The 24,237-nt window shown below is 49.6% G+C and overlaps 2 protein-coding genes and 1 pseudogene across 6 annotated transcripts in view; 1 reads left to right on the forward strand and 2 right to left on the reverse strand.

Moving 5' to 3' along the window:
- Positions 1 to 14,607, reverse strand: part of LOC147354379 (sialic acid-binding Ig-like lectin 6) — a 56,695-nt gene extending 42,088 nt beyond the window's left edge. For all 3 annotated transcript variants that reach the window (XM_086353833.1, XM_086353825.1, XM_086353821.1), the window contains exons 1-2: positions 14,549 to 14,607; positions 13,869 to 13,948 (exon numbers count right to left, since the gene is read on the reverse strand). The gene's annotated coding sequence lies outside the window, so the exon portion shown is untranslated. The remainder of the gene's footprint in view (positions 1 to 13,868; positions 13,949 to 14,548) is intronic.
- Positions 1,074 to 4,707, reverse strand: LOC147354383 (beta-1,4-galactosyltransferase 3-like; annotated as a pseudogene). The gene is made up of 6 exons (XR_015144967.1): positions 4,470 to 4,707; positions 4,222 to 4,370; positions 2,855 to 3,041; positions 2,209 to 2,331; positions 1,914 to 2,018; positions 1,074 to 1,835 (listed from the first exon to the last, which is right to left on the reverse strand). The product of XR_015144967.1 is annotated as a beta-1,4-galactosyltransferase 3-like (transcript).
- On the forward strand, positions 13,710 to 18,827 carry LOC147354384 (cytoplasmic tRNA 2-thiolation protein 1-like). 2 transcript variants are annotated; one of them, XM_086353929.1, is made up of 4 exons: positions 13,710 to 13,920; positions 15,252 to 15,796; positions 17,165 to 17,256; positions 17,510 to 18,827. In XM_086353929.1, exons 1-3 carry the CDS (start codon positions 13,805 to 13,807, stop codon positions 17,230 to 17,232), a joined length of 729 nt encoding a protein of 242 aa, XP_086210055.1. In that variant the 5' UTR covers positions 13,710 to 13,804; the 3' UTR covers positions 17,233 to 17,256; positions 17,510 to 18,827. The 2 variants fall into 2 exon arrangements, with proteins under 2 accessions (XP_086210055.1, XP_086210054.1); XM_086353928.1 differs by lacking the exon at positions 17,165 to 17,256.
- Positions 18,828 to 24,237: the final 5,410 nt, after the last annotated feature.

The following is a 24,237-nucleotide window of genomic DNA, read 5'->3' on the forward strand; positions in this document are numbered from 1 at the left end:
TACTGTGCTCATAAGCATACACCTATATAGGTACGCTTCCCTCTTTGTTTTGTAAACATCAAATCATATCACATACCTTGTGCAGTTGTTCTTTTCAGTCTACAACACAGCTGTTCAGTGACTGCATCAGTATTCTATCAGTATGAGGACATGCTGTAATTTATTCACCTACCCTCATTTTTTTTTTTTTGCCATATCCAGGAAATTAGTTCCCTGACCAGGGATCAAACCTGTATCCTCTGCATTGGGAATTCAGAGTCTTAACTGCTGGACTGCCAGGGAAGTCTCCATGTATTTTATTTTTCTTTCCCACTCCCCTCCTTTTTTCTTTTTGCTATAAGAAAGAAGTAGAACAGCATAGTTTGTAAGTAGACAGGCCCAGGAGCCAGGTTCCTGTGCATCAGTGCCTGCTCAGTCATGTCTGCCTCTTTGCAACCCCATGGACTGTAGCCCAGCAGGCTCTTCTGTCCATGGGATTTCTCAAGCAAGAATACTGCAGTGGGTTGCCATTTCCTCCTCCAGGAGATCTTCCTGACCCAGAGGTCAAACCTGCACCTCCTGTGTCTCCTGCATTGGTAGGTGGATTCTTTTTTATTTATTTTTAATTGAAAGAGAATTGCTTTGTGATATTGTGTTGTATTCTGCCATACATCAACATGAATCAGCTATAGGTATACATATGTCCACTCCCTCTTAAATCTCTCTCCCACCTCTCACCCCATCCTACTGCTCTAGGTTGTCACAGAGCACAGGTTTGAGCTTCCTGAGTCATACAGCAAATTCCCACTGGCTATCTATTTTACATATGGTAATGTATATGTTTCCACACTGCTCTCTCCATTTGTCCCACCCACTTCTTCCCCCATTGTGTCCACAAGTCTGTTTATGTCTGCAACTTCATTGCTGCCCTGCAAATGGGTTCATCTACCAACTTTCTAGATTCCATATATATGCAGTAATGTACGAAGTTTGTTTTTCTCTTACTTCACTCTGTGTAATAGGCTCTAGGTTCACCCACCTCATTAGAATGGACTCAAATACATTCCTTTTTATGGATGAATAATATTCCACTGTATATATGAACCACAGCTTTTTTAATCCATTCATCTGTCGACAGACATCTAGGTCGCTCCCATGTCCTAGCTATTGTAAACAGTGCTGCAATGAACATTGGGATACATGTATCTTTTTCAATTATGGTTTTCTCAGCATATATGCCCACTAGTGGAATTGTTGGGTTATGTGGTAGTTTCATTCCTAGTTTTTTGTATTTTTTTAAGGAATCTCCATACTGTCTTCCATAATGGCTGTATCAATTTACATTCTGGCAGGTGGATTCTTTACCACTGAGCCACCGGGAAGCCCTTGGGTTCCTTACTTGATTCTATATCAATCAAGCAAGATATTTATCTGCCCCTGGTCTTCAAAAGAAGATGACAGTAGTGCTACCCCACAAGTCCTTGTGAGAAATAAACAGGTGAATAAGCATTAAGCACTTTAACTGTGTGGAAAGAACCAGAGCATGGTCAATTTGAGTGGGGCCCTGTGTGACCAAATGAATGGCAATGAAAGGATGGGGATTAGGGATGGCAGAGAGAAGCCAGTAAAATAAAGCCTCCTTTAACAAGAAACTAGGTGGGATGGTTGAGGGGATTCTTTCTAGGCTCCAGATACCCCTCAGCCTGGGGGCTTCTGGAACTAAGGGGCCGATGTCCATGGTGAGGTTGGTGTAGAGGGGCCACAGCTCCTTGGAGAGCAGCCTGTATCCTGGTGAGTTGGCAGCATCATGACGCCACTTCCGGTGGATCTGGGCCAGAAGGCCAGGACTGGAGGGACTGAGGGGGCAGCCGTGTGAGCTGAGGGCTTGGGAACAGGCCCAGGACTGGCCACCCCTGCCCCACACCCTGACTCACCTCTGGGAGCTCTGCTTGCAGCTGGGGTCCTGCCCCTCCTCCAGCATGTGGTAACAACCAAAGAGCAGATGAAGCCATAAGAGGACCATCCCGCTGAGTTGCAGCCTTACAGGGGAAAGGACGTGAGGCCAGATGCCTGTCTCCTTTCACACCCGGCCCCTCAGGCCAGAGTAGCTTGTGTCTCCCACAATCCAACACAGTTCACATTCTCACTCAGTCTTGGGCACCCCGTGGCCCCCGCACCACAGAGGGGCCTGCTGCCCTGAGCGAGGCTCCCCACATCAGCGCCCCCTACCTGGCAGTGATGTCACTGTCTTCCTAATTCCCACCCTAGCTGGTGTTGGGGAAGCCACTGATCCTCAGGTAGTGAATGGGGTGCAGGGCAAACACCCCTCCATGGTAGCCTCGGTAGGGCAGCCTACAGAGGCAGGGAGAGTTGGAAGCACAGGGCATTTCAGGCAATGGGCCCTGGCCCTTTGCTAGCCAGGAGCACAGGGTTTATTTCTGGGTTATCCGTTCCCCACTCTCTCCCTTGGTAACCTCTCCCTGACCCCTAGGATGTCCCTGTGCCTGATCCTGGGGCAGCCCTGCCCCTTGAGATGACCCCTCATGTAACCCTGGAAATCCCCTCCCTGAATCATCTGACAGGCCCATCTTGTGACCCCATCAATGGTCCCTCCTGTTATAAGTTCTCCTCTGACCTCTGTTACAACTTCTCTGCCTACCACTTTATTAAATGCATCCTGACCCCCCCAATGATAACTAATCCCACTGTCATTTGATACCCACACCCAGGAGGAAGCTTCTCCCCATCTATAAGGCCTTTCCCCAGGCCTCTTCATCCTCTCCATCATCAGCCCCAGGGATCACAGCCTGGACTGTACAGATGGGCAGGGCCTGGCCAAGAGTCCCCCAACAGGAGGTTCCCTCCCTCCACCTACATGTCGTTGAACTTGTCGATGGCCATGGAACAGGGGCAGGGAAGATGTTGCAGATGCAGAGGTTGTGGTCATCCTCTGGGAGCAGGTTCACATTGTGGAAAAAGACACGGTCCCAGTCCTCCTCCTGCATGGCCTCCCAGAACCCCACATTGCACAGGCTGCCCCAGTTGAAGGTGGTGGTGTTCACCTGGGGTGGATGGAGATACTCACCACAGGTAGTGGTGTCCCTGCCACTTGCCAGGCCCATCCTCTCTCACCTTTCCAAGTGCCATTCTCCTGCCTGGAACCCCTTCTTATTCCCAGACTTGTCCAGGAAGGCTCAAAGGTTACCCCCCCCCAGGAAACTTTCCTTGGATCCCCACCCCCATCCTTGGCAGACTCAGCATCTTCAGTTTCTCAGCTCTCCCTTCTTGGCCATTTTCAGAGTTCTCAAGGATCATCACCTTCAAGGGGTCGTCTGAGGGAGGCAGAGGTCAGGAGAGACTGGGGACCGTCTGTGTTTCTCTTCCTGCTCCTGCCAGACAAAGACTAGGTCTGATGCTCAGGATAAGATCTGCCATTCCTCCTTGTCCTCCTCTATCATCATCTTCTTCATCACCATCTTAACCATAACCATCATCACTTATCATTACCATGATATTCATCATCACCATCACCACCATTATCACTATCTTCATCATCTTCAACATCATTAGCAGTCCCCTAACCTCCATCATAACTATTACATCATCATCATGACCATCAGCACCATCAAAACCACCACCAGCACCACCAGCATCATCACTGTCACTTATTAAGCATCTAGTATGTGCCAGGCACTGGCCTCATTGCTTTACACTCATTATCTCATGAACCTTTGACTCATGAATGAGAAAACAGTAGCACAGAGCGCAGATTCCCCAAATTTATACACAGTCATACTGAAGAACAGTGTGTTGAATGAATGGATATATGGATGGAGAGATGAAGACTGGTCCCAACCTCACGCCACACAAGTAGTAATGGGCAAGGCCAAGATTCAAACAGGCATCTAACAGACCTCAGACCCAGCGCTTTACTTTACCCCTTGGGTTGCTGCCCAATCCAACAAGCTTTGGTCTCAGAGACCCAGACTCAGTGGGATGAGCCCTTCCCTTAGTCAGCTACTCAAACAGAGCCCAGACTAAGCCAGTCTAGACCAAACACATAGCCCTTGGTTCTGGTCTTCCCCAGTCCAAGTTCTTCTTGACTCATCAATCCTACCCTCTGGATACTCTCTGGCCCAGACACTCTCAGCTCAGACACTGACGACTCCAGCCCTGACTCTTCAAGGCCAGGCTCAGACCCCTCTGCCCTCTTGCTCCTGTGCCTCCTCATTCCTGCTGCACCTGGTTCACCACGTAAATGGCACAGTGCAGTCGCTGGCACTGTAGGAAGGAGTGCATGTGGGACAGCAGCTGGGCCTGCCCATAGTAGGGCACCACTACTGCCACGTGGGGTCGCGCCCAGCAGGGACCTATCCCAGAAACCCCCACTACTCAGGTGTACCGGGTTAAATCATGTCTCCCCACAAATTCACTCCCACCTGGAACTTCAGTACATGATCCTGTTTGGAAAGAGGGGTTTTGCAGATGTCACTGGTTACAATGCGGGAAGGTGAGGCTGCAGCAGTGGTGGTTCTGGTAGAGGAATGCCCCCACCAGCAGCAACTGCGCCCCCAGAAGTAACAGCAGCACCCCCCTCTGCTGTACCATTCTGGGGAAGAAAACAAAAGGTCATTCCTCCCGTCTTGTAAACCCTTTACTGCAGCCCCAGGGGGCTCCAGCCCTGTCTCCTGCTCCCATCTTTCCCCACCTGGCTCTGCACACTGCACAGAGGGAGAACGAGAGAAAGACTTGCTGAAGCCACTCAAGGTCACACCACCTGCTCTGAGGACCTGCCATGCACCCACCTCCAGCCTCATCACTCCTACCTCCTGGGCACACTGGACGCTGGCTTGGTGCTCCTCTGGCTAAGTGATTAATCTCTCTTGGGCTCGACGTCCTTGTCTGTAAAAAGGGGTTTACAGCTTGTTGTTCGAGGACCTGCAATGTGCGTAAATCAAGGGGTTGGACTGGACTCAGCATTTTCCCAGGACAGAGCCAGGTTCTCTCACATTTCCAGCATCCTGAAAGGAAGGGACCTACTCCACTCCTGCTCATCCTGGGTGAGCCCTCTCCCCTTTGCCACCACAGGCACCAAGTAGCCCCTCGTGGCTTCCGTAGCCCCTGTTATCTCCCTCACCCATCATCTGATCATCATGGATTGTGACTGTCCGTGTCAGCCGCCATCAGACGAGGGGCTTGCTAAGAGCAGGGTCCAGGACTGACTCAGTTCTAGGTGCCCAGCATTTCCACACACAGGAGGCCCCAAGAAGCGAATGAATGAGTGAATCAATGAATGAGATGCTATTCTCCACCTGGTAAACTCCTGCTCATCTTTCATGTGCTCCGCATCCAGGGACTCTTCTCTAAGTCCCTCACTCCTGTCTACTCTTGTCAGGACCCTCCCAGTCCCTGGCATCTCTGCTGCCACAGCTCTGGTCAGCAGACCCGGATTGATCCAAATCCACTCTCTCCCCGTCACCAGCCTGGGAACCCTGGGAGGGTGGCCCTGGGCATGACTCATCTTTGGGCCTCAGCATCATCCATCGTCCTGGTCACTAAATGGGCGAGTATATTTTTAGATGAACTAGAAAATGATTTCAGTACAGAGGCATGCTCCAGACCAAATCTCAAAGGCGGGGCAAGACAGAATGTGATCAGGGATAGAAAATCCTTCAACTTTGGAGCGTTAAGGAAACAAGAATCCAATTTCTGTAGCAAAGTGGGTCAGGTATTTCTTGCAGCCTTTCAGCTGGAAAGGCAGCTTTTAAAGGAGCATTGTGGACTTGCCTGGTGGTACAGTGGGCAAGAATCCTCCTGCCAATGCAGGGAGAGGAACAGGTTTGATCTCTGCTCTGGGGAGATCCCACATGCTACAGAGGAATTAAAGCCCATGCACCAAAACTACTGAGCCTGTGCTCCACCCTAGAGCCACAAATACGAAGCCTGTGCTCCACAAGAGAGGCCACTGCAATGAGAAGCCCCAGCATGACAACCAGAGAGCAGCACCCGCTCACTGCAACCGGAAAAAAGCCCGCTTGCAGCAACCGAAGATCCATTGCAGCCAAAAATAAATAAAGAAGCACTGTTTCAGAGAATACCACCCAGGCTTTGAGTGGCACAGGTAGATTTAGACACCCCTCTTTTAAGCAAAATGAGAACTAAGACCCCACAGTTATGGGGGAAATACATCCCATTCACACACACAAGAGATTCAACAGTCAAGAAGTGTGTTACTTAGTCGTGTCTGACTCTTTGGGACCCCATGAACCGTAGCCCCCCAGGCTCCTCTGTCCATGGGATTCTCCAGGCAAGGATACAGGAGTGGGTTGCCATGCCCTTCTCCATCAATAGGCAAGAAACACTGCAGGAACTTCAGCTGGATTTGGTGCTGTCCTTTTGGGACCAAGACCAGTCTTTGAAATACCCTGGTAGAGTTGGCCCAGCAGCAATTTATGGATGCGTTTGCTGGGATGAAAACAGCAGGGCTTGTCATAATCCCTATCTCCCGGATGGGAATGCTGTGGGTGTGGACCACGCCTGAGTCATGTCACAGGGGCTGGTGTCCAGCTGCTCTGTGAACAGGAGGTGCCAACAAAGCCTTGATGGTGTTATTTCCTGTTCTAAGGCAGGGAGTCGGTGAGCTTGGAGGAGTGGAGTCTCAGGTGAGGTGTGTCCTCTCAGGAGCATGATACTTCATGCAGGAGTCGGAGGCATAGGTGGTTTCCGGGGAGTCACCAACAGATCAAGTGTGTTAGTTACACATCACATTGGTTACAGAGTGCAGATGCCCAGACTCACGTTCCCATCCTCCTTGTGCTGGGATGGGAAAGGCAGCTGTTATTCAAATGATTTGTCTTTAGAAAAATCTGGTAAAAATGACCCTTCAGATTCCACAGGATACATGGGAGGCATGTATTTTAGAGCCTGAGAGTCTTATAGATCTCAAGCGATTGTTTTCTTACTCCTGTTTTACAATTAATCTCTATTGTACCCACAGCGTTTGTGATTTAGTGCCACACACTACTACTGCATTTGGGGTCCGTGAAGGCCAAAGTTTAACTATAAACAATTTTTCAAAAGAATTTGGCAGTATTATCATGAATATAAGTATGGAAGCATAAAGGTGTGTTGTTGTTCCTTCTGCAGAAGATATCAAACTTTGACCTTGGACTTCCGGCCTCCAGCATTATGAAAAAATAAATTTCTGTTGTTTCATCTAAAAAAAGAAAAAGTGCATCTCCATTTCATTACTGATGAAAAGATAAATTTTATGTTTTGTTTCTCAAAGTCATGTAAGATTTCATGAAAAAATTCTGATGTCTTAAACTAGCAGCAATGCTCATCCATGTTACCCGCTTCAAATTAAGAAAGTAAACAACCATGTTTCACAAGTGACATGGTACAGCTTGCACTAATAATTATGTATTTTCATAGCCAACAGGGAATGTGTGGAAAGCAGACCATTGAGAAACTCCCCTTTGCAAAGAAAATCTCACATTAGAAATATTAGTGTGTCTTAAGGATGAAAACCATGTTTCCACCCAGGGGTTGAATCTTCAACCCCTGCAGTGGAAGTTCAGAGACCTACCACTGGACCTCCAGGAAATTCCCAGAATATCTTTCTGGCTACATTTGTTAGGCTCAGAAGTCCATGCCCAAAATCAGATCGTGCTTTTTGTTCTAAGGCCATCCTTAAACTTCCTGACTTCCAAGGAGGTAAGAAATGTCTTTGAGGATACAGAAGCTGTTTTAACAAGGCAGAAGTCTTCCAAGTGGGACATGTACACAAAACTCCCTGTATGGTAAGGTGTTCTATTCTGCTCATCTTGGTGAAGGCGAAGCTTGGCTCATGTTGGGATGTTCTGTTTTCAGAACAACCAAAAGCATTTCAATTTAGTGAAGCTAATTAAAAGAAAATTAACTGGAATGTTTCCAGGGACAAATTATCCAGTTACACTGAATATAATATCCAGGTAACTGGTTAGAATTGGTGCACATTCTTCATTAAGATAATTAAAACTTATCTGAGTGATGTAATGAAATAATTATTCCATGAACAGCCTACCCTCATGTCACCTTATAAGACGTACGGTTTCTACCAGTAAATAACATAAATGTCTTCATGTTGAAATACTTCAGGTGTCGACTTAAAATGAGTGAGGTAGTGGTACAAAGCTTTTCAATATATAATATAAATATATAATATAATATATGCCTATACCTAAAGGGCCTCCTGATGAAAGTTAAAGAGGAGAGTGAAAAAGTTGGCTTAAAGCTCAACATTCAGAAAACTTAAGATCATGGCATCCAGTCCCATTACTTCATGGCAAATAGATGGGGAAACTGTGGAAACAGTGGCTGACTTTATTTTGGGGGGCTCCAAAATCACTGCAGATGGTAATTGCAGCCATGAAATTAAAAGATGCTTACTCTTTGGAAGGAAAGTTATGACCAACCTAGACAGCATATTGAAAAGCAGAGACATTACTTTGTCAACAAAGGTCTGTCTAGTCAAGGCTATGGTTTTTCCAGTGGTCATGTATGGATGTGAGAGTTGGGCTATAAAGAAAGCTGAGCAACAAAGAATTGATGCTTTTGAACTGTGGTGTTGGAGAAGACTCTTGAGAGTCCCTTGGACTGCAAGGAGATCCAACCAGTCCATCCTAAAGGAGATCAGTCCTGGGTGTTCATTGAAAGGACTGATGTTGAAGCTGAAACTCCAATACTTTGGCCACCTGATTCGAAGAGCTGACTCATTTGAAAAGACCCTGATGCTGGGAAAGATTGAGGGCAGGAGGAGAAGGGGACAACAGAGGATGAGATGGTTGGATGGCATCACCGACTCAATGGACATGGGTTTGGGTGGACTCCAGGAGTTGGTGATGGACAGGAAGGCCTGGTGTGCTATGGTTCATGGGGTTGCAAAGAGTCGGACACAACTGAGCGACTGAACTGACTGAACACACACACATAACTCAGACTTCTTACGTCTTAGCTAGTTTCAAGATTTATGAAAAGCTGTTTTGGCCATTTCCTAAATCACAAAGTGCAAGTTGCTCAGCAACCCCATAGACTATACAGTTCATGGAATTCTCCAGGCCAGAATACTGCAGTGGGTAACTGTTCCCTTGTCCTGGGGATCTTCCCAACCCAGGAATCAAACCCAGGTCTCCCGAGTTGCAAGTGGCTTCTTTACCAGCTGAGCCACAAGGGAAGCCCTCCTACATCATAAAATAGAGGCTAATGGGAAAAATTCATTTATTAGATCAGAAGTACACATATTAAGCTTCTTGATCAAGGTCCCTTGCCCTGGGGAGTAGAGTGACTTTGCTATTTGCTGAGACTCACTTGTGGGTCTCTGTTATCCAGCATAATACAAGTCACAGATGGAATTTAAAATTTCCTACTAGCCACATTTATAAAGTAAAAATAAATGGGTACAATTAATTTTTAATATTACATTTAAAAAAGATTACCATTTCAACATGTAATCAAGATACAAAAATTTTTGTGAGATATTCCATGGTTTTTGCACATAAAGTATTCTAATCTGATATATTTTTACCTTTACAGCACAGCTCAATTCAAACTATCCACAGTTCAAGTGCTCATTAGCCACGTGGCTGGTGGGTACCATTTTGAACAGCCACACCTTGGACCTCTGTACATAATCTGCATGTGCCTGGCAAAAACCTGTATTCTCGCATCACTGGGTTTCATTTCAGTCACTGAGTGCAAGCTTGTGAGTGGTCATGTTCAACTTTTCCATAACTTTAATGCCGTCAATTAATTAATGAGAGATGCAGTAAAATGTCACTTACGGTTCTTCTGGAATGTGTCAATTTCTTCTTGTCCTCCTGTTAACTTTAGTTTTATTTCTTTTGGGATTATGTTGTTAGGTGCATCTGAGTTTAGAACTGTTTCATCATCCTGGTTATTCCTTTTTCATCTGTGATGACATTTATTACTAATAGTGCTTTTTGATTCAAAATGTTTTGTTTGGTGGCTCATGTGGCTAAAAGGTTTCTTGAGTTAAATTCCTAGTATATCTTTCCCCACCCTTTTGCTTTCATTTTCTGAGTCTTTATTCCTTAGAAGTGGGTCTCGTGAACATAGCATAACATCTTTCTTCTTAACTTTCCTTGTGCTACAGATAATTTTGCTTGTTCCTATTTTTTCTGCAGTAAAACATATTTAAAAGCATGTTTCTTAACAATTTCCCTCAATCTAAACCACCACTAAGCCTTTAGGTTTTATTGACTCTACATTCCACAATGGGAGTCCTGACATTAATCAAACACTTGCCTGGTGCTGGTCCATTTCATCCTCAAAGCCATCCTTTGGTTTCATAGAAAGGGATACTGAGGCTCAAAGTTATTCAGGTGTGAAAAGAGCATGAGTTTGAGTCCCGGTTTGTATGTGTTACTCCAGAGAGACACTGCCTGACTGAAGGTGTGTCTTAGGGTTACAACGGTGGTAGAGGTCAGGGAAGGCTTCCCCAAAGAGGTAACATCTGGGTAGGTCTTGAAGGACAAGTAGACATCTAAGCCCCATTCAAAGCTGGGGGAAGGGTATTCTGGGCAGAGAGGTGGAGCAACAGGGAGCTTGGTGTATGCAGTCATAGAGCGTACTAAGTCACTTCAGTCCTGTCTGACTCTGTGCAACCCTATGGACTGTAGCCTCCTCTGTCCATGGGATTCTCCAGGATAGAATACTGGAGTGGGCTACTATGCCCTCCTCCAGGGGATCTTCCTGACCAGGGATCAAACCCGAATCTCGTGTCTCCTGCCTTGGCAGGAGGGTTCTTTACCGCTAGTGCCACCACGGTAAAGGCAGCTAATTATCTAGAGTGCTTTCTGTGGCCCGAGAGCTGTTCTAAGCACTCAGCATGTATCTCTTCTCAATCTCAGCACTACTGACATTTTGGGCAAGCTAGTTCTTTGCCATGGAGGCTGACCTGTGTGTTAGAGATTTAGTAACATTGCTGGTCTCTGCCTACTGGATGCCAGTACCCCAACCCCAGTTGTGAGTCAAAATCATCCCAAGTTGAGAACCACTGTTCTACTCCTCTGAAGGCTGGACTATTTCATCCCCTACAGGTGAGGAAATGTAACTTAGCCACATTCACACAACCAGATCCCAGGATCTGAACCAGGCTGCCTCCCTCCTTAACCACCACATTCCACAGCAGCAATTTCGTGCCTGAGCTCAGTGTTCCTTGGGGTGCAGATAAAAGGAGGAGGCAAGGAAGGAGAGGTAGGCCAGGAGCAGCTCAGGACAGGCCATGAATACCTTGCCTGCTCTGTCCCAGGCCTTCTGCATGGGGATGCTATGGACCCAGATGCAAACCCAACCAAACCCTTCTCTTGGAAAGTACCCAACCCAAAGAGACAGTGAAACAGAGACAGCCACAACCCAAGGTGACAGGGCCTCTGACAAAGCAAGGGACCAAGGGCCATGGGAGCCCAGAGGTGGCTTGTTAAACCAGGGCAGGGGAGGAGGGGTCCTGTGGGCTTCCTGGGGGAAGTATACCCACATGGCTATCTGGATGAGAAAGAAGAATCAGGGTGTTGGGGGAGGAGGGGTGTGGGACAGAGAGTCTTCAGAAGAAGAGACAGCGTGTGCAGACATCCGGCAGAAAAAATTCTTCCTCTGGAAAATATGGGGGCCTGCCAGAGATGCAGGGTGAGAGGTAGGCTGAGAAGTCATCAGGGGCCAGGTCACTAACACGAAGCTGAGGGACTCAGTCTTTACCCTGCAATGATGAGAAGCTGCAGCCATCCTCCAGAAGCCCCTGACAGCAACTCAGTCTTTCCCTTCAGAAACAAAGTTAATGAGTACTAAGCTGCAGCCCCGGGAAGAGACATAAAGAACAGAACACTGCCCTCCGCTCTTTTCACAGCACTTAACGAAGCACCAGGCACGGTTTGGGGTGCTTTGAAAATATGAAATCATCTAGTTCCTCCAACAGCTGCTATTTTATCATCCCCGCTGAATACAGGAAGCCCAGGAAGGTCAAGTCACTCACTCAAGGTCACAGAAACTAAGCAAGGGGCACATGGAGTCACCCTTGCAGGCCAGCTTTCACATCCACTTTCTTTTTTTCAATGGCATCCAGTGTAAGACAAACTTTTTTTTAACTAACTTCTCACTCAAAAGTATGTGAGTGGTGTTGGAGAGCTACTAAAATACTTAAACAAAGAAACTTTCAAAGCCTACAGGAACACCTGAATGTGCATACTGATTTGGGGGCTGAAAACCAAAGCACAGAATACCTCTTAAGTCAGGGCCCCTCCGCCTCAGCACTACTGTTATGTGAGCCCGGATGATTCTGCGTTGTGGAGACCATCCTGTGCAGCATATGTTTACCGGCAACCCTGGCCTCTGCCTGCCGGGTACCGGCCACACTCTGCTCCTTGCATCATAGTTGCAACAACTAAAAATGTCTCCACACATCACCAAATGTTCTCCTAGGGATAAACTCACCCTCAACTGAGAATTGCCTTAGACTCTCTGTAGGTTGGTTGTCTAAGGTTTTGAAATGCCCAAATCAAGACTTCCTTTAAAAGAAAACTTAGACATGTTCCAGAAATGGGAGCCACGACCAGTTATGAGAATTAAGTGAAAACAAACAAACAGAAAAAAGTTTTTTGTTTTTTTTTTCCCCCCAGTAAACACTCCCCTACTAACTCATTTATTTTCACACACACTATGACGCACGTACCATTATCATCCCCATTTTACTGACCAGGAACTTGAGATAGTGCGAGGGACATGCAGGGGATGAGTGTCTGGCACACTGCTGACTCCTTACTAAGTGTAGTCCCGCTCCCTTACCCCCACCCCATACCCTGGTCAGCAGCACCTGTCACCTCTGGACTCCTGCAGCCCCGGTCATCTGCCCCTCCACATCAAGCTTTGCCATCCTTATCTCTCCAGCCAGGCCTGGTACGCCCAGAGGATAGTACCTGGCACACGGGAAGCCCTAGGAAATGACTGACAAATGAATGAACCCGATGACCACGCTTCAGCCAATAGGTTCTGACACTCAAACGTCCCCCATCCCTACCCTCTCAAGGGTCTCACAGGGGTAGAGATAAGAAAATGTCAGACTATAACAGCTAGGAAAGGGGGCAGTTTGGGGGCTGGAAAGAAGCTGAGGGCCTGGACCTTGGGTGCAGGGCTCCGGCTTTTGATTTCGGGGACCCTCCGTCTCACGCGTCTCACCTGCCCTCCATCCGGAGCTCGACCTTCAACTCCAACAGGCAGGAGGCGTAAGCAATGGGCCCTCACCAAGCCTGAGAGTAACTGCTCACCGCGTTCTTGACCTGAACCCGGTGCACGTGTAAGAACCGCAAACTGCTATATTTCTGCTCCGCATAAGCATAACACCTCCAGGCCGCACCGCGGCAGCCGGGGCCGGGCGCGCGCGCGCGCAAGAACCCAGACTGTAAGCCCGAACCTTGGAATCGGTCCAGCGCCCTCGCTACCTCTCCCTTTCGCACCCCATCCCCATCATACCCCACTCCGATGCCTCTCCACCCCCACCACAAATTCCACCATGCTCCCACAAGAGCACAAAATTTGAAAAGCACCCATCTTTGGACTAAACCACACACGGCGCGCTACGCAGGGAAGCGCAAGAACCACAAGAACCACAGACCGTACCCACTCCTACGCAAGCGCACGAGGGGCTCTCGCGGGACCGGAAGCAAGGCGCACTCTAGGAGCTGTGGGCGGAGCTAGAGACGTCGCCGCGAGGACCGCCGGGAGTTGTAGGCCCAGCTCGTCCGAAAGCAGTAAGCGCCACCGACTCAACCGCCGCATGGGTACCTGGGAGTTGTCGGCGGGCATACCACAAAGCCTTCTGGAAGTCGTAGTTCTATTACCTGCTTCTGCGCTTTCTCGGAGCCTGGACCTTCCCGCGTGGGTTCTATTCAGGTGAGTGCCTCCTCCCACCTTTGTAGCACTGCAGTGGAGGAGTTGACGGTCTTAATGGGGAGACAGCACTCCCCTCAATAAACCCCCAAAGCCTGTCTCCCGGCGGCCCTCCAGGCAGGAGTGCCCTACACAGCTGGCGTTCCTGATTTGAACTCTGCCGGCCGGGTCTGACTCCTTGTTCCCACCCACCCCCGCCCCAAGCTGGGTGCGGTGCGAGCGCACCCTCTTTAGTCCCGATTACAACCTAGAGTGGTCGGGGCGCGGGTAAAGGAGGGGATTAGGTGGCCGTGGAAATCTAGAGGCGGCAACACACCCAGCTCAGGGTTCTGAAAAGACTTCCAGAGCAAAGAACCTCAAATCTACCATGCCCAAACCCCCCCTCTCACAGTATTTCCTCATTCTTCTCTAACCCCCACCTCCTCTCTACTAAATGGTCCCACTACCTTCCAAGTGCTCAAGTCAAAACAAAACCTGAGGTCCTGGGTCCTGTTTCTTTCATCCACTGCCCCCGCCCGCCCAAGGCTTGTAAAAGTCCCATCTGCTCTGTCTCCGCAACAGATCCAGAATCTGACCACTTCTCTCCAGTTCCACTGTCTCCACTCTGCTCCGAGCTACCGCTGTTGCTTACCTGGATCACTGCAGGAACCTCCTCACTGGTCTGCCCATGTCGGTCCTTTCCACGCTCCACCCTCCATTCACACGCAGGCCAAGGGATCCTGTTAAAATAAAAATTAGATTCTGTCACTATAGAGCTTAAAACCGTCCAACCGTTCCTATTTCTCTCAGAATAAAGTCCAAGCTCCTTACCCTGCCAACCTCCAAGGCCCCGGAGCCTTTCCCGCCTTCGACCACAACGCACTTGAACACAGACAGGACCTGCCCTTTCATGTCCTGTGCATTTGCTGTTAACTCTTATCAGGAAAATCCTTCCCACTGATCTAATGCCTGACTCCTCCTTATGGCCTTAGCTCAGAGAGTAATTCCCTCATATTACTACTTTTCATATCTGGAAAGTATCTTGAGTCGGCTCTTCCACTAGAATTTAGTGCCTGCAACCTTTCCTGTTTTGCTCATTGCTGTGTCCCCAATTCCTAGAGAACACTGGGCACCTTGAAGGTACTGAGTGGATATTTGCTGAATGAAAGAATGAACGAGTGATTGAAAGGCTAAGATGAGACTTGAAGGTGCCAGGCCTGCACAGTGCTGCGGGAAAGAGTGTTACAGACAATGGGTTTACTCTGGGTACTATCTGGGCAGCCTCCCGGGAGGCAAGCAACGACCCCCGCAATCCCAATCCACATGTAACCCGCCTCCCCTCTCCACCCATACAGGAGAAGCCGACCCCTCCCGCCTCTCCAGGACCCCACGATGCCCGCCCCGCAGTGCGCCTCTTGCCACAAGGCGCGCGCCGCCCTCCGCCGTCCGCGCTCGGGCCAGGCGCTGTGCGGCGCCTGCTTCTGCGCCGCCTTCGAGGCCGAGGTGCTGCACACGGTGGTCGCGGGCCGCCTGCTGCCCCCTGGCGCCGTGGTGGCCGTGGGCGCCTCGGGCGGCAAGGACTCCACGGTGCTGGCGCACGTGTTGCGCGAGCTGGCCCCGCGCCTGGGCATCTCGCTGCACCTCGTGGCGGTAGACGAGGGCATCGGCGGCTACCGGGACGCGGCGCTGGCGGCTGTGAGGCGGCAGGCGGAGCGCTGGGAGCTGCCGCTCACCGTCGTGGCCTACGCGGACCTCTTCGGGGGCTGGACTATGGACGCCGTGGCCCGCAGCACGGCTGGCTCCGGCCGCAGCCGCGCCTGTTGCACCTTCTGCGGGGTGCTGCGGCGCCGCGCGCTGGAGGAAGGGGCGCGCCTCGTGGGAGCCACGCACGTCGTGACCGGTGAGCGCAGGCGCGGCCCAGAGCGGGCGTGGTGGGAGGGGCGCATGCGCAGGATAGGGCACCGTAAGGGCGCTGGAGTGCGTGCCCAAGTGGTAAAATGGAGGCTTCGTGTGTCTTAATTGGAGAATCTAAATAGCAAGAAGGGGATATGCACGCTCACTGAAGGTTCGTGGGCATATCGTGTGCACATCTTTACAAGCTTTTGAGTCACTGCCATTATCTGGTAACATTCATGGATGCCAAGTCACTTCAGTCGTCTCTCTTTGCAACCCTATGGACTGTAGCCGACAACAGCCAGGCTCCTTGGTGCATGGGATTCTCCAGGCAACAATACTGGAGTGGGTTGCTATGCCCTCCTCCAGGGGATCTTCCCAACCCAGGGATAGAACCTGCGTCTCCTGTGGCTTCTGCATTGCAGGCGGATGCTTCACCGCTGAGCCGCGGGGGCTCACATGCTGGCACACACATGCTGGCAAATAGAGGGGTGGAAGAGTACTCTCTGGGGCTAGGGCCGTGGTTTTCTGCAGTTTTTTTAAATGACATTCTCTGTGTCCCTTTTCATAAAAGGAGGGGCATGGCGGGATATCGCCCATCAAAAGCCATCTATAGTCTGAAACGCAACTGTGTCTTTTAACTCCTTTTGTCTTTCATTCTCTCTCTGCTAACTTTTTCTCTGTCCCAGTCATTACTTCAACAAATAATTATTGACCATTTATTTTGTACCACATGCAGGCTATGTACCGGAGAACAAACTACCTATCCTCAGTTTCCTCTCCTATACAACAGGGCTATTAATATTATCCAGATCCTAGACTTCCTGGGACTTAGATGAATTATGTATGAAACACTCAGACGAGAGACTGAGAAACAGTAAACCTATAAACATTTGCTGCTATGATGATGCACAAGCCAGTGTCTGATCCTGTCCGTTTCTCACATACATAATTACAACCTGTAAGTGCAGCTAAGGCAAGTGATGCAGGAAGACCTAGTGAAGGGAGAAAGGAAGAGTTTCCTGAGTAATCAGAGACCTGAAGGCTGAGTGGGTCCTTAGATGAAGGACCAAAAGGGGATTGGGAGAGATTCTGAGCAGAGGAAACAGCAAAGGCCCTCAGGAGGGAAAGTATGGTCGGGTTGAGAAGCCCTAAGACCCATTTTTACTATAGACTCAAGTATGAGCATTCCATAGACAGAAGCGCCTGGCGGGCTCCATGGGGTCGCAAAGAGTCCGACACGACTTTCACACACACATACAAAAATAAGATGACAAGTTGCAGAATAAATTGAGCTTCAGTTTTACGGTGACTGTTGTGTAGATGCGCACTTACTGCCTCCTGGTCTTCTAAACGCCATGATCTGCATTCCCAGAGGCACTTGTGTCAACAGCCCACTTGAGAGTCTCCATCAAAGGCCATGTGGACGTCTATGCAGTCTGAAGTACACTTTTCACTGAGATTGAAGTGAGATTTGTTGCGTAAAGCACTTTTACTCGATACATGAAAGGGCGCCTAGCACGGGGCCTGGTCTGCGATAAGTGGGGGGTAAGTGAGGCACCCCGGGTTGCTCCACGGGAGCCTGGGTGCGTCGCCCTCTTGTTTCTCGCCGGGTCCCCCAGCAGCCTCCCGCAGGCCGCCCCGCGATGCCCCGGGGTCTCCTTCCGCGGCCCCACCGGCCCCGGTCCCCTCCTCACGGCTCCCGTCTCCCCTCCCTCAGGACACAACGCGGACGACATGGCGGAGACGGTGCTCATGAACTTCCTGCGGGGCGACGCGGGCCGGCTGGCGCGGGGCGGGGGCCTGGGCTCCCCGGGCGAGGGGGGCGCCCTGCCGCGCTGCCGCCCGCTGCAGCTGGCGTCGCAGAAGGAGGTGGTGCTGTACGCGCACTTCCGCCGCCTGGACTACTTCTCCGAGGAGTGCGTGTACGCGCCCGAGGCCTTCCGCGGCCACGCGCGCGACCTGCTCAAGATGCTGGAGGCGGCGCGGCCGTCGGCGGTGCTGGACCTGGTGCACTCGGCCGAGCGCCTGGCGCTGGCCCCGACCGCGCGGCCCCCGCCGCCCGGCGCCTGCTCCCGCTGCGGGGCGCTGGCCAGCCGCGCGCTCTGCCAGGCCTGCGCTCTCCTGGACGGCCTGAACCGCGGCCGGCCCCGCCTGGCCATCGGCAAGGGCCGCCGGGGGCTGGACGAGGAGGGGCCGCCACGGGAGCCGCAGCCGTCCCGACCGCCGACTTCCGAGCCGGTCCCCGACTTCTAGAGACCCCAGTTCCCCGCGGGGATCCGGCGCCGTGGGGGCGCGGGGCCGCCTATAAATGACACGGAATGAACCCGAGTTACCTGAGCCCGGGCTTCGTGTGCAGCTGGGAGAGAGACGGAACCTGTTAACCTGCGATCTTGCAGACGCTGGGGCTCTAGGCTCCTGGGGCTGGGGGCTGGGGACTCCTAGGTCTCAGAGAGGGGAGCACTAAACGACCTTCCATTCCTGAGTGAGTGGGAATTAGGGGGCTGCTTGCCTGTACCTCTGTGGGGTTCTGGACGTGCTCAGATAGCCCTAACCCTTCTCGATCGCCTACTGCCCGCCTGATGATCGTGTTTGCCTGTAGTTGGATAAGCACAAACACGCAGCTGGATGGACATGTCAGTTACAGCACTCATGGTGCTTCTGTGTGAGCGCTGGGTGTACTGCAGGCGCTGGGCCATCTCATTTCACCCGCACCACGATCTCATTGGCTGTAGCCCGAGGTCCATAACTGGCCTGGGGTCACCTCTCTGGAGCCCCACCTGGGGGCTCACACCCAGGTCCACCTGGGGCTCTTCAAGACAGTGGAATTAGTCCTTGTCCCCACTACCACCTGAATCTCTGATGGATGAAGAGCAACTGGGGCGGCTCTCCAGACTTCAGATTCTAGAGGCAGAGCTGGGTGAGCTTGGGTCAGTGACTTAACCTCTCGGATCTTCCATTTGCTCCGCTAAAAATGGAATCAAGGCCTCCCACCGAAGCACTGTTGTGAATGTTTGATAAAGCCCTCAGTAAATGTGTTCGACTTGGCTGTTCACTTGGCTGGCCACCAGGGGGCGCTCGATTTCGGGGTTGCTGCCCTGCGGATCCAGACGGGTGTGAGGCTCGGAAACTACCTGCCTGACTCCTGAGGAGGCTTGGGGTCCTCAGTCCCACCTCCAAGCTTTGCTGGGTTGCTCCTTTGTTAGAAATGCCCTCCTTTCCCATCTTCCTGCTCACATCCTCCAGGAGCCTCCTGGTAGTGTCCCTGAATCTCTTCTCCCACCCTGCCCAGCCCAGGACATTGGGACTCTCCCAAACCCCAGCCGCTGGGTCTTGTTCTTACCGTGTGGCCATTCAGCCTTTTGGGGTTTTGTTCTCCCTAATTGAACTGAACTTTGGGGACAGAAACCAGATCTGTGTTTCCACTGGATAACACAACATCATTCTTTCCACATTTATGGAGCCCTTGATGTCTGCAAGGGCATTTCTAGACATCGGTGGGAGAGAAAATTAAAAAAAAAAAATTAAAACCATTTGGTTGCAGAATTTACAATCTTGTGGGAGAGAGGTAATAGGCAAATATGTAATATGAAGTCATAATGATGGGTGCTATGAATAGGAAACAAAACAAGGGGAAAGGGAGTGAAGAGTCCTGTTTTAGTTTTGAGAGGCCAAGGCCTCTTTGAGAAGGTGACTTTTGAGCAAAGACTAAAATAAAGCAAACAAGGGACTTCCGCTGTGTTTCAGTGGATAATACTCAGCACTCCCAATGCAGAGGGCCTGGGTTCGATCTCTGGTCAGAGAACTAGATCCCACATACCACAAGGAAAGATCCCGTGTGCCCTAAGACTTGGTGCAGCCAAATAAATCTTTAAAACAGTGCCAAATAAAGCAAACAAGGTTTCCATCCTTAATGGAATATCTCATGTCAGAGTAACACTTCCATTAAGACCAACTAGGAACACACACACACACACACGCTATTTGAACACATGAAACAGCTACCAAGACAGCAAAGAGGCCACAAAAAAGAGCAGCTCGTTCAGTGGGAGGGGCCAGAAGGCAGAGAAAGCAAGCAGAAAGCATAAGCTAAGCTGAGCTGAACTTTCAGTAGCAACACAGGGCTGGAGACAGAAATGGAGTGTGGGGCCAATGAGGCAGGCAGGACTGGAGGGGCCAAAATCCTGGGCAGAAGGGAAGAGCATTAGGATCAGCCCATCGTGAGGAATGGTTGTGACAAGAGACACTGCCTTGCCAGTTGTTGGGTGTCCTACCCCCTCACCAGACCCTAGCATGGGGTTCAGGATCTCCTTGTGCCTTGACTCCGGGGTCGCCAGGATGCAAATGTCAGGTATTAGGGTCAGCACCAAGGAGGGACAGAGAGAACCAGAGCTCGCAAAGCATGACAATAATGAGAGGCTGAAACTGAGAAGTGAGGTGCTCGCTCCAGCCCAGAATTAGATGTGATGTTTGCAGGTTTCTGGGGTCAATTTGAGTTCAGAAAACCACTTGATTTGTAGACAGCTCTCAGTCAATTCTCAGGTTTCCCATGAGTCCTGCAATCACACCTTGAGAATGAGTTCTAACCTCTTATCACTTCCTCCAGTCCCAGAAAACCTTCCCTCTTTATAGCATCTATCGAATCTTCCTCTTCTTACCCCACTACTACCTTTTCCTGATCTTGCCTGGCTTTCTCTACTCTTCATAATTCTCTGTGCAGTGGTCCATTGAGGCCCCAAGATCTTTTCCCCACTCTGAATATTTACCGTTCATGTAGAATGAAGGAAAACTTAGAATTTACTTTTGTGACCTATCAGTTAAACCAGATTTCTGAGACTTCATTCCTTTATTCAGGCTGAATCAGGACTTGGCAGAGCACCAGTCACAGAAAATGATCATAATCATGTTCTCTATCATCCAGAGTCCCGCGGCAGTATGACAAAGGGGTTAAAAACAAGTGCAGAATATCAACCTACTGAAAAGTGAGGGGAGAAAGGGGAGAAACCTGACACAGAAGATTTTCTGCAAAGGGTGAGGGTAGTCAGTCCTGAGGGAAAAGGAACTCAGTAGCCTGTGAGAAATGCATTGTGTCTCTGAAGCTAAGTCCCCTACCCCCCTGGAAGAGGAGGTTTTCAGGGGAGACTGAGGAGCTTGGCTGTCTCCTGCCCAGCACCTCTGTCCTGAGGGACAGAAGGTCACCAGTCCCATTTCGCAGCCCTCTTTCCTCTGCATTTGAGACTAGTCAAGGCACTAGGGGGGACTCCAATCACCTTGCCAGACCCCCGGAGCGCCTAGCTGCAGGGTTGTCGCTGTCCATGGTCCTGGAGCCTAGCTGGGGTCCCAGTAATGGATTCTAGGAATCCATGTCCTCTTAGACCACACTAGAACTATCAACTTCTTTCCTCACAGCCACTTGATAAAGTTTAGGAAATAATTTATCCTTGTTTAGGTGATTGTTTTGTGTTGTGGGGGTGTACTCGCCAAGGCCCACACTACTTGGTGAAAGTGCAAGTTGCTCAGTCATGTCCAACTCTTTGCAACCCCATGGACTATACAGTCCATGGAATTCTCCAGGCCAGAATACTGGAGGGGTAGCCTTTCCCTTCTCCAGGAGATCTTGCAAACCCGGGGATTGAACCCAGTTCAGTTCAGTCACTCAGTCATGTCTAACTCTTTGCGACCCCATGAGCTGCAGCACCCCAGGCCTCCCTGTCCATCACCAACTCCCGGAGTCCACCCAAACTCATGTCCATTGAGTCAGTGATGCCATCCAACCATCTCATCCTCTACTGTCCCCTTCTCCTCCTGCCCTCAATCTTTCCCAGAATTGGGGTCTTTTCAAATGAGTCAGCTTTTGTATCAGGTGGCCAAAGTACTGGAGTGTCAACTTCAACATCAGTCCTTCCAATGATCACCCAGGACTGATCTCCTTTAGAATGGACTGGTTGGATCTCCATGCAGTCCAAGGGACTCTCAAGAGTCTTCTCCAACACCATAGTTCAAAAGCACCAATTTTTCTGCCCTCAGCTTTCTTCATAGTCCAACTCTCACATCCATACATGACCACTGGAAAAACCATAGCCTTGACTAGATGGACCTTTGTTGGCAAAGTAATGTCTCTGCTTTTTAATATGCTGTCTAGGTTGGTCATAACTTTCCTTCCAAGGAGTAAGCATCTTTTAATTTCATGGCTGCAATTACCATCTGCAGTGATTTTGGAGCTCGGAAAAATAAAGTCAGCCACTGTCTCTACAGTTTCCCCATTTATTTGCCATGACGTAATGGGACTGGAAAACAACAGAATGGAAAAGACTAGAGATCTCTTCAAGAAAGTTAGAGACAACAAAGGAATATTTCATGCAAAGATGGACTCAATAAAGGACAGAAATGGTATGGACTTAACAGAAGCAGAAGATATTAAGAAGAGATGGCAGGAATACACAGAAGAACTATACAAAAAAGATCTTCATGATCAAGATAATCACGATGGTGTGATCACTCACCTAGAGCCAGACATCCTGGAATATGAAGTCAAGTAGGCCTTAGAAAGCATCACTATGAACAAAGCTAGTGGATGTGATGGAATTCCAGTTGATCTATTTCAAATCCTGAAAGATGATGTTGTGAAAGTGCTGCACTCAATATGCCAGCAAATTTGGAAAACTCAGCAGTAGCCACAGGACTGGAAAAGGTCAGTTTTCATTCCACTCCCAAAGAAAGGCAATGCCAAAGAATGCTCAAACTACTGCACAATTGCACTCATCTCACACACTAGTAAAGTAATGCTCAAAATTCTCCAAGCCAGGCTCCAGCAATACATGAACCGTGAACTTCCAGATGTTCAAGCTGGATTTCGAAAAGGCAGAGGAAGCAGAGATCAAATTGCCAACATCTGCTGGATCACTGAAAAGGCAAGAGAGTTCCAGAAAAACACCTACTTCTGCTTTATTGATTATGGGAAAACCTTTCACTGTGTGGATCACAACAAACTCTGGAAAATTCTGAAAGAGATGGGAATACCAGACCACCTGACCTGCCTATTGAGAAACCTATATGCAGGTCAGGAAGCAACAGTTAGAACTGGATATGGAACAACAGACTGGTTCCAAATAGCAAAAGGAGTACGTCAAGGCTGTATATTGTCACCCTGCTTATTTAACTTATATGCAGAGTACATCATGAGAAATGCTGGGCTGGAAGAAGCACAAGCTGGAATCAAGATTTCTGGGAGAAATATCAATAACCTCAGATATGCAGATGACACTACCCTTATGGCAGAAAGTGAAGAGGAACTCAAAAGCCTCTTGATGAAAGTGAAAGTGGAGAGTGAAAAAGTTGGCTTAAAGCTCAACATTCAGAAAACAAAGATCATGGCATCTGGTCCCATCACTTCATGGGAAATAGATGGGGAAACAGTGGAAACAGTGTCAGACTTTATTTTTTGGGGCTCCAGAATCCCTGCAGATGGTGACTGCAGCCATGAAACGAAAAGACGCTTACTCCTTGGAAGAAAAGTTATGACCAACCTGGATAGCATATTGAAAAGCAGAGACATTACTTTGCCAAAAAAGGTCCATCTCGTAAAGGCTATGGTTTTTCCAGTGGTCATGTATGGGTGTGAGAGTTGGACTGTGAAGAAAGCTGAGTGCCGAAGAATTGATGCTTTTGAACTGTGGTGTTGGAGAAGACTCAAGAGTCCCTTGGACTGCAAGGAGATCCAACCAGTCCATTCTGAAGGAGATCAGCCCTGGGATTTCTTTGGAAGGAATGATACTAAAGCTGAAACTCCAAGAGTTAACTCATTGGAAAAGACTCTGATGCTGGGAGGGATTGGGGGCAGGAGGAGAAGGGGACAACAGAGAATGAGATGGCTGGATGGCATCACTGACTCGATGGACGTGAGTCTGAATGAACTCCGGGAGTTGGTGATGGACAGGGAGGCCTGGCATGCTGTGATTCATGGAGTCACAAAGAGTCGGACACGACTGAGTGGCTGAACTGAACTGAACTGAATGGGACTGGATGCCATGATCTCCGTTTTCTGAATGTTGAGCTTTAAGCCAACTTTTTCACTCTCCTCTTTCACTTTCATCAAGAGGCTCTTTAGTTCTTCACTTTCTGCCATAAGGGTGGTGTCATCTGCATATCTGAGGTTATTGAGATTTCTCCTGGCAATCTTGATTCCAGCTTGTGCTTCTTCCAGCCCAGCGTTTCTCATGATGTATTCTGCATATAAGTTAAATAAGCAGGGTGACAATATACAGCCTTGATGGAACCCAGGTCTCCTGCATTGCAGGCAGATTCTTTACCAGCTGAGCCACCAGTGAAGCCCTTGGGGCCAGCCCCTAAAGAGATTCCTCGACCAGAGCCAATGTTGTAGATGGGCTGGCCCCTGTTCTTATTATGACTGCAAGATACACTTCAGCAAAAACTATCAGGAAACTTTGA

The sequence above is a fragment of the Bos grunniens genome, chromosome 18 (genome assembly GCF_055505025.1).
Source record: "Bos grunniens cultivar Pamir isolate PY7600 chromosome 18, Bosgru_T2T1.0, whole genome shotgun sequence".
NCBI lineage: Eukaryota > Metazoa > Chordata > Mammalia > Artiodactyla > Bovidae > Bos > Bos grunniens.